A 17,584-nucleotide genomic window follows, 5' to 3' on the forward strand; every position below is an offset into this window, starting at 1 on the left:
GTAGCCCACGAGCACCCTCTACCATTTAATCCACTCTCATGTCATGCTGTTATTATCGGCACGGGCATCCACACTTTGGTAGGCCGTGCCTCACCTTTGGCATATCACATGATAATTACTAGTTGTTACCCTGTCTGGCGCTCGCCATTAAGGGGCTAAAACAAGGACTGGTCGGCTCGGAGTCAGTATACTCGTATTCATGTTAAACTGCGGCATGGTATCTCAGTGAGCTAGCACTATAAATCGGCATCAGTCCAGACTAGTACAAGCAGGCACACACACACACACACACACACACACACACACATACACGTGCATGCACGTCGCTATTTAAGTGCAATATTCTTGGAAGCGACGTTAAACCCCATCTCACCTCACCTCACCTCACATGATAATGGCTTTATCGCGCGTATCCAAACCATAGGCTAATTACTACGTTAACTAAATCACCCACAGTTCAGTAGGGGGTAGGGAGAGGAGGTCACAAGCGTCATCCCTTCTTTGTTCTATTGTCTATAGTCTATAGCCCAGCGGCAATAGTCCTCATGTGAGTGGTAGTTAACATTTGGCTGCCACAAATGATTTCACTAATTGGGACGGGCAGCAGTAGCTGCTTTCGCCAGCATCGGTAGCTGCTTTTGCCAGCAAGGGTAGCGTTTCTTATAATTAAATATGCTACTAGGGCCGGACACCAGTAGCTGCCCTTGGCCAGCAGTGGTAGTTGCTTATCGCCATAGTTGACATGGACGACGCTAGTTGCCATGCCGACGCTAGTTGCCATGGCAACGGTAACTTTTTTGTACTTAAGTTGCAGCTTTTAATAAACTTATTTAATAAACTCCCATTTCGTGTTGTTATTATAGGCACGGGCATCCACACTTCGATAGCCCATGCCTCACCTTTGGCATATCACACGATAATGACGGGTCATGCGATGAAGTTGCTACTTTACTCAAAAACCATTTGTAACTGAAATGCACCCGCACAGAATCGTGTTGAAATGATAAACACAGACACGGGTGGATTGTGAACTGTACCTTTATTTCAGTGGAACGACTGAAGGTCGACAGTTATTCGACACGTCATCAAGGTTAGAACACGTGAAGCACACAACAAAGAAAGAACAGACACTATATTACCAGCTACCGGTGTCCCGGTGTAAACCCGCCCTCTATAAAAATAATTGTCAATGAAAAAAAAAAAATAGGCTTGTCCTGCCCCACCTGCAGCCACCATTCACACAATTTGCGTTAAAAAATAAGTCTTCATTGCCTGACGCCCTGGATCAGTACTCGCCTCGTTTGAATTCACACATTTTAGCATCTCAATTAAATACTTGTGTTGTGGTTCCTTGAAAATAGCTATTCATTAATATTAATTATGTGTAATGCTGTTTTAAACTCAATGATGCCTCTGTATTTACGGATGCCTGTTTAAGGGGGCGGGTTTGTAACGCTATTTATTATATGAAGATTGCATACATATTGTGACACCGGCAAGAGATTCATGTTATATCAAAGGTGATTTTAATGGACACAAGTTGTTATCAGCGAAGCTCTCAGAGAGATCTCGCGTCATCATTTGTAACCAAGTGTTAGACATATATCAGATGTATTTATCATTGTGCATCTTCATCAAAGTTAAACAGTTCAATTGTTGTTTATCAAGCATTATTATTATATACTTCAGTGTGAAAGTTTTCTGAGGTTGAGAAAATTGATATTTCCATTGTAGTGAACATAACACTTTGACGGAACTATTGTCATACAAGAGTTACCTCCCCACAAATTGTCTCCCTTTATCGTAAATGTCTGGCCCGTACACAAACTGCTGACTTTCTGCTAAGTTCATCATTTACAAGGCAAAATAATGACGGATAGTCATTTGAGGAGTTACTATCTACTTGTTATTCTCTTGAAAATGTTTTGCTTTACACTGTTAGTTTCTCATTTAAACCATCGAGACTGTTTCCCCAAGCGCTATTTTCATTACCTGAACATCGTGTATTCCTTCGCTACCAACAGTGGTATCGTAGCTTTCAAGAATATTTTTTGTTGAAGCTGATTTTGTATATGATCATATCCAAATGTATGATAAAAACATTCAGTGACCTATGTTTTATTACTTTTGTTTATATTTTGTAAGATTTTCGGGACTACTTTTTAACTTGCAATTACAAGGGGTGGCGAAACGTCACTGTGTATTAGGCAGGGAGAACTTACGTTTCATGCTTTTACACTTGTAATGAAAAGATATTCCAGTAGACAACGTAAAGTATATAATAAATAGGATATTACATTTGTGTCGAGAATACCATGTTTCTCTGATCTCGTGACGTGGGATATGAGATATACTTACTCGTGCAAATATCTCCTTTTCCCCGTCACTCAATGAGAGAAACATTTTTCACTCCAAACATGAAATATCCTCTATGTATTCGGAAATAAGTTAAGATGTCTTTGTTGTATGCTTCAATCTTGTTTCTATACATAATTTGATATATTAACAAGTACAACAAACAAGGGAAAAGAGTACAAATGTGAAGAAGGAAAATCCATTATAAAACATTTTTCATCGACGTTTCTGTATCCATCAACCCAACACACAGGAATAGCACTTCAGACAACGATCTCACATGAAGATGTTTATTACAAGAGATAGATGCTTGCAGCTAGAGACGCCACCATAGTCCACATCACGACTGTCAGACCTTTAGCCCCATTTTCTGGAATGAAAAAAGTAGTAAGAGAAGCCCCCAAAAAACGGAATATTTGCACTCCAGGGCCTAGATTTTCGAAACGATCTTGATAAGATAAATCTTAACTACTTACGTTCAAAGATAAGATATCTTAAGACTATGATAAGATAGATTTTCGAAACAATCGTAAACCTGTCGCAGATCGCTCAGAGCTACGACACCTATCTGTAGCGGGAGAATAGCTCGAAGTCGTCAAGCGTATCGAGGGGACGAGTTCTGTCTCGGAATATCCTCTGTCTTGTCATCAAATCATTGTCATCTTCATCATGAAAAATGTCCAGAGCAAATTATACCGCCATCTTGGATGAGGATAAAATAAACTTACGACAGGTATAGGGCTATCTTAGATTTACGACAAACTTAAGATATCTTAGGGCTACGATAGTTTCGAAAATAGGCTACGATAGCCTACGATTTCTTTACGCTAACTTTACGATAATTTTAGGGCTAAGATCGTTTCGAAAATCTAGGCCCTGCGATATAAGCGCATTTTTGCTATATATGGCATTGATCTTACATGATTATCTTCTTTACGTTTGAAAACGAATCCTACAACAGGTCTAACACAGACACTGTCACTCGAGTGAGTGAGTGAGTGAGTGAGTTGGGTTTAACGCCGCTTTTAACAGTATTACAGTTATATCACGGCGTGTCAGCTGAATGTGGGAGGAAAGCCCGAAGTGATGCAGGTCTCAGACGTTTGCCACTTCGGTGAAACCCACGAGCACGGGTATGGTGCTGACAAACCTAGAAACATAATCGGGGCGAACAGTGATTCGAACCCACAATCATAGGTTTCTGGCATGCCCAAGGGACGCAACTCTGCACAGCGAATCGCGGGGGGATGAGAATGACTTTTATAGCACACTGATCCATAGTTGTAGAGATGTGGGCACACTGGCAGTCGTGGAATTTGGCGCTATAGAATTGTACTCATTAAATATTTTATGTGTGACTCAAACACTATTAGGACATTGTATTTGCCTTTAATGAACAGTCATAACGTACATTGCGTCAGAATATAGGTTTCTGGCGTGCCCAAGGGACGCAACTCTCCACAGCGAATCGCGGCGCCTTAGACGACTGGGCCCCAAAGTTGTAAGAGAAGCCCCAAAAACACGGAATCTTTTTTTGGGGACTCCAGCGATAGAAGCGCATTCTTACTATATATGGCATTGATCTTACAGGATTATCTTCTTTACGTTTGTAATCGAATCCTACAACACGTCTAACACAGACACAGTCACCTCTCCTCTTGTTTGGTGTTTAACGCCGCACTTAGCAGTATTCCAGCCTAATGACGGCGGTCTGTAAATAATCGAGTCTGGACCAGACAATCCAGTGATTAATATCATGAGCATCGATCCACGCAATTGAGATATGATGACATGCATCAACCAAGTCAGCGAGCCTGACCACCTGATCCCGTTAGTCGCCTTTTACGACAAGCATAGTCGCCTTTTACGGCAAGCATGGGTTGCTGAAGAACTATTCTACCCTGGATCTTCACGGGTCAGTCGAGTCTTGACTTGACCATCAATTAACTATCATATCATGCAATATCACTACATCATAGGTATCAGCTGACGGACTGAGCAGAGTGGACCTGGATAAGACACAAAAGTCAAACATGATATGGCTGAGCACGAGAGGGGTACGAGTCGCTCTTCGGCTTGTCCCGGAATAACACGAGTTAGTCACGAATAGGTCCTGTTGACAACATCGAATATAAAGGTTGCTTGGACGTAAGTTTTGTGTTAATCGTGTTTGATACTCACCGCACAGATTGCCCGTGTAGCCCTTCACGCACGTGCACCAGTACGGCACGGTGCTCGTGATGCACGTGCCTCCGTTCTGACACTGCTTTCCTCCAGTGGTGCACACGGGCTCTAGGAATATATATTGCAGTGTAAATAGACATTTGACAAAACAAAATATTGAATGGAGTAACGACGTCGAACTCTTTGACTAACAGAAGCAGGAGATTCGACGTCGAACTCTGTGACTAATAGATGCAGGAGATTCGACGTCGAAGTCTTTGACTAACTGATGCAGGAGTAACGACGTCGAACTCTTTGACTAACAGATGCAGGAGTAACAACGTCGAACTCTGTGACTAACAGATGCAGGAGATTCGACGTCGAACTCTTTGACTAACAGATGCAGCAGGAACGGCAGCAGGAACAGCAGCAGTGACACAGCAAGTTACAGCAAGTTCCCAAGAGACCTCCTCTAGGTATTTTTTACTGGCGCAACTTCCATTATTCCCGTTAGAGTATATTCATGAACAGCTCGAGATGTATTCCCGGTGTGACTTTTCTGTATTACCCCATGAATGTATTCCTGGGCCCACTTGCACAAAACAATCTCAGCGCAACGACTATTGTAAGCCTATGTTAAAGTATGGGAGTTGTGATCATCTTAGCGCTAAGATCGCTTTGTGCAAGTGGGCCCTGGTGTGTATTCTCCGTATAACCCCATGAATGTATTCCTGGTGTGTATTCTCTGTATTACTCCGTTAATGTATTCCTGGTGTGTATTCTCTGTATTGTCCCATGAATGTATTCCTGGTGTGTATTCTCTGTGTTAATTCACGATTGTATTCCTGATGTGTATTCTCTGTATTGTCCTATGAATGTAATACTGGTGTGTATTCTCTGTATTGTCCCATAAATGTATTCCTGGTGTGTATTCTCTGTGTCAATTCACAATTGTATTCCTGGTGTGTATTCTCTGCATGGTCCTATGAATGTAATACTGGTGTGTATGCTCTGTATTGTCCCATGAATGTAATCCCGGTGTGTATTCTCTGTATTACTCCGTTAATGTAATCCTGGTGTGTATTCTCTGTATTACTCCGTTAATGTATTCCTGGTGTGTATTCTCTGTATTGTCCCATGAATGTATTCCTTGTGTGTATTCTCTGTATTACTCCATGAATATATTCCTGGTGTGTATTCTCTGTGTTAATTCACGATTGTATTCCTGATGTGTATTCTCTGTATTGTCCTATGAATGTAATACTGGTGTGTATTCTCTGTATTGTCCCATGAATATATTCCTGGTGAGTATTCTCTGTGTTAATTCACGATTGTATGGCTGGTGTGTATTCTCTGTGTTAGTTTACGATTGTATTCCAGGTGTGTATTCTCTGTATTACTCCGTGAATGTATTCCTGGTTTGTATTCTCTGTGTTAATTCACGATTTTATTCCTGGTGTGTATTCTCTGTATTGTCCCATGAATGTAATCCCGGTGTGTGTTCTCTGTATTACTCCGTTAATGTAATCCTGGTGTGTATTCTCTGTATTACTCCGTTAATGTATTCCTGGTGTGTATTCTCTGTATTGTCCCATGAATGTATTCCTGGTTTGTATTCTCTGTGTTAATTCACGATTGTATTCCTGGTGTGTATTCTCTGTATTGTCCCATGAATGTAATCCCGGTGTGTATTCTCTGTATTACTCCGTTAATGTAATCCTGGTGTGTATTCTCTGTATTACTCCGTTAATGTATTCCTGGTGTGTATTCTCTGTATTGTCCCATGAATGTATTCCTGGTGTGTATTCTCTGTATTACTCCATGAATGTATTCCTGGTGTGTATTCTCTGTGTTAATTCACGATTGTATTCCTGATGTGTATTCTCTGTATTGTCCTATGAATGTAATACTGGTGTGTATTCTCTGTATTGTCCCATGAATGTATTCCTGTTGTGTATTCTCTGTGTCAATTCACAATTGTATTCCTGGTGTGTATTCTCTGCATGGTCCTATGAATGTAATACTGGTGTGTATTCTCTGTATTGTCCCATGAATGTATTCCTGGTGTGTATTCTCTGTGTCAATTCATGATTGTATTCCTGGTGTGTATTCTCTGTATTGCTCCGTGAATATATTCCTGGTGTGTATTCTCTGTGTTAATTCACGATTGTATGGCTGGTGTGTATTCTCTGTGTTAATTTACGATTGTATTCCAGGTGTGTGTTCTCTGTATTACTCCGTGAATGTATTCCTGGTTTGTATTCTCTCTGTTAATTCACGATTATATTCCTGGTGTGTATTCTCTGTATTGTCCCATGAATGTAATCCCTGTGTGTATTCTCTGTATTACTCCGTTAATGTAATCCTGGTGTGTATTCTCTGTATTACTCCGTTAATGTATTCCTGATGTGTATTCTCTGTATTGTCCCATGAATGTAATCCCGGTGTGTATTCTCTGTATTGTCCCATGAATGTAATCCTGGTGTGTATTCTCTGTATTACTCCGTTAATGTATGCCTGGTGTGTATTCTCTGTATTGTCCCATGAATGTAATCCCGGTGTGTATTCTCTGTATTACTCCGTTAATGTAATCCTGGTGTGTATTCTCTGTATTACTCCGTTAATGTATTCCTGGTGTGTATTCTCTGTATTGTCCCATGAATGTAATCCCCGTGTGTATTCTCTGTATTGTCCCATGAATGTAATCCTGGTGTGTATTCTCTGTATTGTTCCATTAATGTATTCCTGGTGTGTATTCTCTGTATTGTCTCATGAATGTATTCTTGGTGTCTTTTATCTGCATTACTCCATGAATATATTCCTGGTGTGTATTCTCTGTGTTAATTCACGATTGTATTCCAGGTGTGTATTCTCTGTATTACCCCGTGAATGTATTCCTGGTTTGTATTCTCTGTGTTAATTCACGATTATATTCCTGGTGTGTATTCTCTGTATTGTCCCATGAATGTAATCCCGGTGTGTATTCTCTGTATTGTCCCATGAATGTAATCCTGGTGTGTATTCTCTGTATTACTCCGTTAATGTATTCCTGATGTGTATTCTCTGTATTGTCCCATGAATCTATTCCCGGTGTGTATTCTCTGTACTGTCCCATGAATGTAATCCTGGTGTGTATTCTCTGTATTACTCCGTTAATGTATTCCTGGTGTGTATTCTCTGTATTGTCCCATGAATGTAATCCCGGTGTGTATTCTCTGTATTGTCCCATGAATGTAATCCCGGTGTGTATTCTCTGTATTGCTCCGTTAATGTATTCCTGGTGTGTATTCTCTGTATTGTTCCATGAATGTAATCCCGGTTTGAATTCTCTGTATTACTTCATGAATGTATTCCTGGTGTGTATTCTCCGCATTACTCCATGAATGTATTAATAAAGTGTTAATAACCTGTACCTCACCCCGCAAATAATAAGCGTACCTTTCAAACCATTCAAACATGAAAGAACATAATAATAATAATAATGGAGATTGACGTTGCTTAACTGCACCTGATTTGCGACCTGTGCGCTGTGCACAGGACCACGTGCCACTACATATTGACATATGTTTTTGTTTGTTTGTTGTTTAACGTCCCACTCAGCAATATTCCAGCTGTGTGACGGCGGTCTGTAAATAATGGCATCTGGACCAGACAATCCAGTGATTGACATCATGAACATCGATCCATACAATTGAGATACGATGACATGCATCTACCAAGTCAGCGAGCCTGACAACCCGATCCCGTTAATCGCCCCTTACGACAAGCGTGGGTTGCTGAAGACCTATCTTTACCCGGATCTTCACGGGTCTCATGGTTATGTGTACACATACATCATGGGTATGCAGCCCTTGGCGTGATGCTCACCCGTCCCACACGTGTCGCCACCATAACCACCGACACAGTTGCACACATAGTCTTTACACGACCCTCCGTTCTGGCATTCCCTTCCGTTAGGTGTGCATGCAGGGGCTGCAAGAGATGAATCTGTTAATCTTCATCTATCTTGAAGAAGCAACGACATCTATGTGAAGTATTTGTGTCATCCAGGTTAACGTCACGTACCGCAATTTCAAGAAAACTAAAGAGTGTGTTTTCGAGTAATAAATATATATTACAGATATTAAGCTTTACCATCAAGTTCTATGCCAGCCTCATCTCTGATATTGAACGTTACCATCAGGATTCTATGTAAACCATATCTCCGATATCAGCTTACCGTCAAGTTCTATGTCAGTCTTATCTCTGATACTAAGCTTTACTGTCAAGTTCTATGTTAACCATATCTCCGATATTAGCTTTTCATCACGTTCAGTATTAGCAAAAATCACCACCCACACCCACATATCTACACTCCCACCCCACGAATCCCCATCCTCCTCCCCCAAGAATATTAACTGGTCGATCCCTCAGTGGGCATCCTACATACATATCACGACATATATATATTATGATTGATATTCTGATGAAGTTCTGGATGATTGTTGATACAGCAGATGACAGCGCACCTGTTTCGCATAGACCTCCATTGTAACCACTGACGCATTCACAAAAGTAGTGAGTCGAGTTTGACGTGTCGCATGTCCCATCATTTTGGCATTCACTTCCGTCAATAGTACAAACCGGAGCTTCAACGAAACAGATCAAGTTGGTCAAGTTCTGAAACATTCTATTTCAAAAGTATTTTGAACATATTATATGTTAACGTACCCGACATTAGGGAACTTGACTCTGAAATGATATGTGAAATTAGGGCTGTACTGTTCCTGCGCAACCTTTATGACGACACACTGACATCATTAAGTTTCATACCTCAATGTCAGAATGATGAAATCTGATTGGTCTACGTGATGACAGAACACAAGATATTATTCAAAGGACAAAGACATTGCTTTTCGTATTATTGCATCGGGATATGGAGTGATTCAGATAAATAATCTTTAGGTAATTAAATATTATTGTAACACAATTCTGACTATATACACGTAACGCTACCATGTTCACACAAAGGTTCGATTTTCCAAATAGGTACAATGTGTGAAGCCCATTCCAGCCGTGCTATTGATGGAATTTTGCTTAAAGCGGCGTCAAACGACACTCACTCACTCACTCACCATGTTCACATGTGGCTCCATGGTAACCGTTCACGCATGAGCAGATGTACATGGCGCCCGTTGTATTACATGTTCCGCTGTTCTCGCATTCACTTCCGCCGGAAGTACACACGGGAGCTGGAAGAGAACTACATTGACACGTTGGGATACAAAATTTGTTTGTTTGTTTGTTTGTTGCTTAACGCCTCCCGTAGCAATATTCCAGCTGTATGACGGCGGTCTGTTAATAATCGAGTCTGGACCACACAATCGAGTGATTGACATCGTGGACATCGATCTACACAATTGGGATCGATGACATGCATCAACCAAGTCAGCGAGCCTGACCACCCGATCCCGTTAGTCGCCTTTTACGTCAAGCATAGTCGCCTTTTACGGCAAGCATGGGTTTGCTGAAGACCTATTCTACTCCGGAATCTTCACGGGTCAAGGGGCGGTCGGGTAGCCTAGTGGTTAAAGCGTTCGCTCGTCACGCCAAAGACCCGGGTTCGATTCCCGACATGGGTACAATGTGTGAAGCCCATTTCTGGTGTCCCCCGCCGTGATATTGCTGGAATATTGCTAAAAGCGGCGTAAAACCATACTCACTCACTCACTCACTCACGGGTCAAATCTTGGTCTTATTTTGCAGAATCCCATTTCCGATGGACATCATGAACATCGATCTACACAATTGGGATCGATGACAAGCATCAACCAATCCAGCGAGCCTGATCACCCGCTCCGTCAGTCGCCTCTTACGACAAGCATGGGTTGTTGAAGACCAATTCTACCCTGCGATCATCACGGGTCTTCGATGGAAGAACATTGCGCAAATGTGAAGGGTGGAGAATAGTAATAATATTCCCTTAACGTCATATATACATACCCATTTCACACGTGTGTCCGTGGTAGCCATTCACGCATGTGCAGCCGAATATAGCACTTCCTGTATCGCATTGGCCGCCGTTTTCACATTCAGTTCCGCCCACTGTGCACTTAGGAGCTAGAAAATGGGGTTAAAAGACGCGTTGCAGATTAAAACATGGATATCTCCTTCAGCACCAGGCAGGGTAACAACAAGTACCATCATTTAACGTCTTTTCGAATGACGCGGCCAAGGGATCGAACCACCGACAATCCGCTCTCTGGGCAGACGCTATATATTTATTAAACCTCGACGGTATAGCTTCTTTAAAAAAAGTAACTTTATATATATTTATGACATATTTTATTAAACAAGTAGATATTTTAAAGATAATTTCCTTTGTTTCAGGGAGGGTATAAATAAGGTCATCATGATGCGCACGTTTCAAAGCAATAAAGCTTACACGTGGATTATCTCCCTTCCATTATGACGCCTTTGATGTCAACTAGTGTGAGTGTTATAATCTGTAATTGTTGTATGGAATATTCAGGGTGTATACAATGTATCAAAACAGTTTGCATATGTTTGAGAATGTTATCACCTTCAAATTAGAGAAAGAATTTTCTTAATAGACCGTGGACGTCAACGGGAGGTTTCCGGATTATTAACATATAAAATGGGGTAAGTGCTACATAATCCAAACAGGAACTTGCCAAAGACCAACTACCTTTTGTCCACTGTGCAACAAACAGCATAGAAGAGATTATTAACTTTTAACATTAATTAACACTAAACACACTGGTTGTTCATATGTTTACAAAGGCTTTACGGATACATGATTTTTGTACATGTTATTATTATTTTCATTCATACGGTGATATTAGAGAGCCAACATGCGTGCAAGCCGCATGTTTTGGAGTTCTGTAAGGTTTGTTGAATTTCTGGAACGCCACCAGTGGCTATTACGAGTTATGTCCCTTCCATGTCCCTCCTATTGACCAATCTGATTCCATCACTCATATCACTTGCATTTGCTGCAAAGAAAATAACAGCGCAGTCTGATTGAAAATCAAGATCTATTTTGTAATATAATGGGTCTTACTTCGCAAAGTGCATTAAATCACGTGAGCGCTTTGATTGAAAAACATGAAAAGATTTGAAAAAATATCTCATCACGCCGAGTTGCACGGCAGTTTACGAACGGGATGTCGATTGCGTTACGCGATCTGATTGGACTATGCATAAACCCATAAGTCCAGTCAAAACATAACTCCGGATTTCCAGCCTAGTTCGGCAAGGGTGGAAACTGCACTTTTACAGTCAGTTAACTCCCTTGCCTCGCGAAGATGATTAAATCAGTAATTATTGATCAACAAGAATGGTGCATTCCTCAGACTTTGGGCTGGTGCCTATATTACATGCGCCAAAATAATGAGGTATGTATAAATTGGAACTACAAAGGAACGGAATTTATAAACCCAGATTTCCCATTGTTTTACGTTTAGAATTGTTTGTAGCCCAAAGAAATTGAAATAGCAAACAAAACTGGGAATCTGGGGTGCATCCTCATCCACAAGCTCCATCTTCGCCGCGGCCCGTGAAGATCCGGGGTAGAATAGGTCTTCAGCAACCCATGCTTGCTGTAAAAGGCGACTAGCTTGTCGTAAGAGGCGACTAACGGGATCGGGTGGTCAGGCTCGCTGGATTGGTTAATGCATGTCATCGATCCCAATTTCGCAGATCGATGCTCATGATATCAATCACTGGATTGCCTGGTCCAGACTCGATTATTCACAGACCGCCGTCATATAGCTGGAATATTGCTGAGTGCGGCGTTCAACAACCAACCAACCATCCATCTTTGCCGCTGCCTTCAATTGTGGATTGTGTTTGGTTAATCGTTCATATGGTTTATGATTAATTTAGTGTTTATTTTATCAATTAAAAGTGTGGGCGTTTAATTCATTTAGTTTATCATTTAATATGTAACATTAGAATAATATTCACTTAATCCATTGTTAGTTGGGGATATATCAACAGCCATGTGAACATTAAGGGGAAGTGAGTGAACATGTGTCCATATTAACTTTATTTAACAGATAAGGTAAAAGTTTGAAAAGAGGTGAGGTGAAATTGGGTTTAACATCGCGTCCAAGATTATTGCACTTATATAGCGACGTGCATGCACGTGTGTGTGTGTGTGTGGCTGCTTGTACTAGAACGGACTGATGCCGATTTATAGTGCTAGCCCACTGAGATACCATGCCGCAGTTTAACATGAATACCCCACCCAGACACATTATACTGACTCCGAGCCGACCAGTCCTTGCTTTAACCCCTTAATGCCGAGCGCCAGACAGTGTAACAACAAGTACCATCTTTTAACGTCTTTTGGTATGACGCGGCCGAGGATCAAACCCCGGACCTTCCGCTCTCCGGGCGGACATACTTCCACTAGACCACGGAGGCGGTAGTTTGAAAAGTGGTCAATCCTGGTCTCATACCGATCTCACAGTGCTGCCCATGGTAACCGTTGACGCATGCGCAGCTAGAGGGAGAATGTGTTGTGTTACATGACCCTCCGTTTTGGCACTCATTTCCATCAGTAGTGCACACCGGTGCTACAACAAAAAAAACCATGACATTCAAATACAGTAAACTGATTTATTACGAACACGCTCATAACGAACGAACAGATATAACGAATTGTTTTGGGGTCCCGCCAACATATATGCTGTATGTACAGTAAACTACGGTTATAACGAACTCAAAGGAACCACTGATTTTAGTTCCTTATAACCGTTGTCCGTTATCTGCATTTATACAACATATAAACAGCAAATGGATGGGACCCCAAAACAGTTCGTTATATCCGTCAGGTCGTTATAAGCGTGTTCGTTTAAAGTGGTTTACTATATGCATATAACGGACTACGGTTATAACGAACATAAATTAGTGGTTCCTTTGGGGAAGCCTTGTGGTTAAAGCGTTCGCTCGTCACGCTGAAGACCTGGGTTCGATTCCCGACATGGGTACAATATCTGAAGCCCATCCCGGTGTCACCCGCCGCGACATTGCTGAAATATTGCTAAAAGCGGCGTAAAACCATACTCACTCATTCAGGGCAAGGACATGAATGCACGTGAATTTCTTGGTAGACATTTAGAAGATCCAGGAACATGAAGCCATGCTTGTTTTTATGAATAAAACATTCTTTAATGTAACAATTGTTATATTTGGAATAACACTTCCTAAGTAAAGTACAAATTCTAGAACTTTTGGGGGTTGAGTCCCATCCGTGATTCGAACCCACATTCTCAGAGTGAGGCACCAAATCGCCAGCACGCAAAGTAAGTGATCTAACCCACTCATAAGACAAGAACCGTTTAATGGATAACAACATTTATACATTGAACTACGTTTATAACGAACACGCTTATAACGAACTTCCTGATATGACGAACTGTTTCTTGGACCCGGACATTTTGTGTGTGTGTGTATATATATATATATGTGTGTGTGTGTGTGTGTGTGTGTGTGTGTGTGTGTTAGTGTGTGTGTGTGTGTGTGTGTGTGTGTGTGTGTGTGTGTGTGTGTGTGTGTGTGTGTGTGTGTGTGTGTGTGTGTGTGTGTGTGTGTGTGTGTGTGTGTGTGTGTGTGTGTGTGTGGACGTTGTTATTCATTGAAAGTATCATGTTTTCTTGAATGATCCCGTGTACAATATAAACTTTGTGTAGCACATGAGACAAAAGTTTGAAAGAAATCCTGGTGCCATACCCATCTCACACTGCTTCCCATGGTACCCGTTGATGCATGAGCAGTTGAATGGAGTCTCGCTTGTGACACAGGACCCTCCGTGTTTGCATTCATTTCCATCGACAGTGCACATTGGTGCTACAACGTCAAAACCATGATAGTTCAACAGTAACATGGGTTGGTTGGTTGGTTGTTTAACGCCGCACTCAGCAATATTCCAGCTATATATGACAGCGGTCTGTAAATAATCGATTCTGGACCAGACAATCAAGTAATTAATATCATGAACATCGATCCTCGCAAATGGGATCAACCAAGTCAGCGAGCCTGACCACCCGATCCCGTTAGTCGCCTTTTATGACAAGTATAGTCGCCTTTTACGGCAAGCATGGGTTGCTGAAGATCTATTCTACGCCGGATCTTCACGGATCCGCACAGATTACAGTAACATGGGACTTCTATGCGAAGCCTAGGGGTTTCTGAAAAGTTCTTAGCCGAAGTATGACGGATTGCATAAATGGAGTTGATTGCTTATAATTTTTCATAATCATCCCCTCAAAGGTATACACATTTCTGCCAACGATGTTGGAGTGTCTGGGTCCCACAGATGTAGAAGGCTTCCTCCTGGAGGTGTAAACATACCTCCACAGCAGAAATGACGTCAACATATTTTGCATAATGCTTGCCAGCCAGACAGCTCTTTTGTCACGTTCGGGGAAGAATTGGACATCTTCTGGTGCTAAGTATGGTGAATACGTGACAGTAATGCATAAACCTTTAGAGAGTTTTCCACTTCTCAGACGGTAGGTGTCTCCTCTGCATGGACTGCTGTCTAGTCACTGACTGATAGTGATGAACCCAAGGCCCATCCATGAGTACAAATCGCTTAACAAGATCAGCTGGGTCTGCTTCAGAACGACGTTAATTCCCGCGAGATATCCGGAACCTGGAACGTTTCTGAGTCAAAAGCCTTGACAGACAGAACCCAACGTGCTAAAGCCTTTGTCACCCCCAGTTCATTCCTCATGATGCTCTCAACTCTCTAATGAATATAAGTCAATACACATCTTGCTACACTACACCGATATAACTCAATATACATCATGCTAAACTACACCAGTATAACTCCACATCCATTATGCTAAACTACACCAATATAACTCAGTATACATCTTGCTAAACTACACAAGTATAACTCCACATCCATTATGGTAAACTACACCAATATAACTCAATATACTTCATACTAATCTACGCCAGTATAACTCCATACATATCTTGCTAAACTACACCAATATAACTCAATATACATCATGCTAAACTACACCAGTATAACTCCACATCCATTATGCTAAACTACACCAATATAACTCAATATACAACATGCTGAATTACACCAGTATAACTCCACATCCATTATGCTAAACTACACCAATATAACTCAATATACATCATGCTAAATAATACCAATATAACTCCACTTCCATAATATCAAACTACAACAAATTAACTCAATATACATATTGCTATACGAGACCAGTATAACTCAAAATAAGTGTACAATTATAAAGTCCGCCAAATTTACCCAGTTCGCAGTAGCCACCACCAAAGCCACGGGCGCATTCGCAAAACGTGGGCTCGCTGTCTGCCTTGCATGACCCTCCGTTCTGGCAATCGGTTCCATTGATAGCGCATGTCGGGGCTACAACAACACATGTTGGTCAATCTCATTAATATCAGATCCTAGTTCTCGCTATCGCTAAACAAAGATCTGAGGACATCCCATTACGGGTCACGTCAGAACGACCTTTCATCCGACCAATCAGAGCGTCGATTACCAGATCATGAAAGTGACAGTCGGAATGTGTTTTCTAATCATGCAACCTCGAAAACGTCAACACGGGGTATTCCTTACGACTGATTCCATCAAAATTATCGTCTATCTCTCAGTGGGATAAACATTTGATGGGGGAGGTGTTGAACAGTATGTGGGAAGCATTGCTATACAATCTCAACCATATATTAGACTTTCCGGAATGTTCGTTTGTTCAGTTTTACAAAATTTTAATCGAGAACTGTCAACATTTTTTTCAAGCGTAGTCTGAAATGGAAGTCGCCAGGTTGAAACGAGTGCCGTAAAGCTCGAGAAAGCTGCTTTCTAATTGGCTGGTGTCGACTCCTTGTTGGTCATTTCAGTGGTCGGTCAAAGTTAGCGAAAGGTCGTTCTGACATGAACCGTAATGGGATGTCCTCAGATCTTTGTTTAGATGCAGCGAGAACTCAGATCTGATTTTTATGAGATTGCATGTTGGTTCAAGTAATACCTGCTTTGGAATTAAATAGCTTTATGGGATCAAGTCTGTGAAGGGCATTTAGAAGTGATACACATAAGGAAGAGGATTTATGGATGTCAACTTCTTTATTATGAGGAACACAACGTTTCGTTTCACCTGATGAAGGAGTAAGGATATACTCGGAAACGTTGTGTTCCTCATAATATAGAAGTTCACATCCATAAATTCTCTTCCTTCATAGGATCAGTTGAGTTTAAAAGAAACAAACGCCATTGCCATACACATCCCCATGGTAACCATGATATTAATGGTGGTCAGTTTAACTTAAAGCTGGTGTTGTCATTCGCATCTGCTTTAGGGTGTTGTTTAAAAGACTTGATTCAAACTCTTTATGACTGCACTTCACCCATGTCAATATAACCAGCTATGCTTTTGTCCATTCAAAATTAGAACAGAACACAAAATATGTAATCATTTACATAATTACTAGCTCAAAATATCTCGAGTTTATAATTCTGTGTGAAAGTTTCTGAGTTGATACGCAGTAGCTTCAGGTCCAAAATCCCGTATCATTGTGTAAATTGCTTGTGCAGGTACGTACCTGTTTCGCACTTAGTTCCACTGAAACCACTCATGCATGAACATTGGTGGGGTGCTTTTGTAACGTCACAAGACCCTCCGTTCTTGCAGTCGTTTGGCTCGGGGGTACACTTGGGAACTAGATTAACATACATAGAAGTCTGTAGAAAAGACATATTAAGATCATTTACTTCACCATGTTCTTAAAGGGGGGTTGTGATCCTTGGCTCGTTGACCATCTCAAACCCAGGTCTAGACATTGTTTGTTTGTTTGTTGTTTAACGCCGCCCTCATAACTATTCCAGCCACATGACGGTGGTCTGTAAATCAACGACTCTAGACCAGACAATCCAGTCATTTACATCATGAGCATCGATCTATGCAAATGGGATACGATGACATGCATCAACCAAGTCAGCGAGTCTGACCACCCGATCCCGTTAGTCGCCTTTCACGACAAGCATAGTCGCCTCTTA

General features: G+C 41.4%; 1 protein-coding gene across 1 annotated transcript in view; it reads right to left on the reverse strand.

Annotated features, from left to right (window-relative positions):
• Window positions 1–1,022: 1,022 nt before the first annotated feature.
• LOC124138203 (adhesive plaque matrix protein 2-like) overlaps window positions 1,023–17,584 on the reverse strand; it is a 34,886-nt gene continuing 18,324 nt past the window's right edge. Inside the window, exons 4-13 of the mRNA XM_046504744.2 lie at window positions 17,131–17,247; window positions 15,821–15,937; window positions 14,257–14,373; window positions 12,984–13,100; window positions 10,501–10,617; window positions 9,633–9,749; window positions 9,027–9,146; window positions 8,386–8,490; window positions 4,537–4,647; window positions 1,023–2,725 (exon numbers count right to left, since the gene is read on the reverse strand). Coding sequence (XP_046360700.2) covers window positions 2,649–2,725; window positions 4,537–4,647; window positions 8,386–8,490; window positions 9,027–9,146; window positions 9,633–9,749; window positions 10,501–10,617; window positions 12,984–13,100; window positions 14,257–14,373; window positions 15,821–15,937; window positions 17,131–17,247 — 1,115 coding nt within the window. The 3' untranslated portion in view covers window positions 1,023–2,648. The remainder of the gene's footprint in view (window positions 2,726–4,536; window positions 4,648–8,385; window positions 8,491–9,026; window positions 9,147–9,632; window positions 9,750–10,500; window positions 10,618–12,983; window positions 13,101–14,256; window positions 14,374–15,820; window positions 15,938–17,130; window positions 17,248–17,584) is intronic.

Source organism: Haliotis rufescens, unplaced genomic scaffold (genome assembly GCF_023055435.1).
Source record: "Haliotis rufescens isolate VD_foot unplaced genomic scaffold, xgHalRufe1.0.p SCAF_6, whole genome shotgun sequence".
In the NCBI taxonomy this organism is placed as follows: Eukaryota; Metazoa; Mollusca; class Gastropoda; order Lepetellida; family Haliotidae; genus Haliotis; species Haliotis rufescens.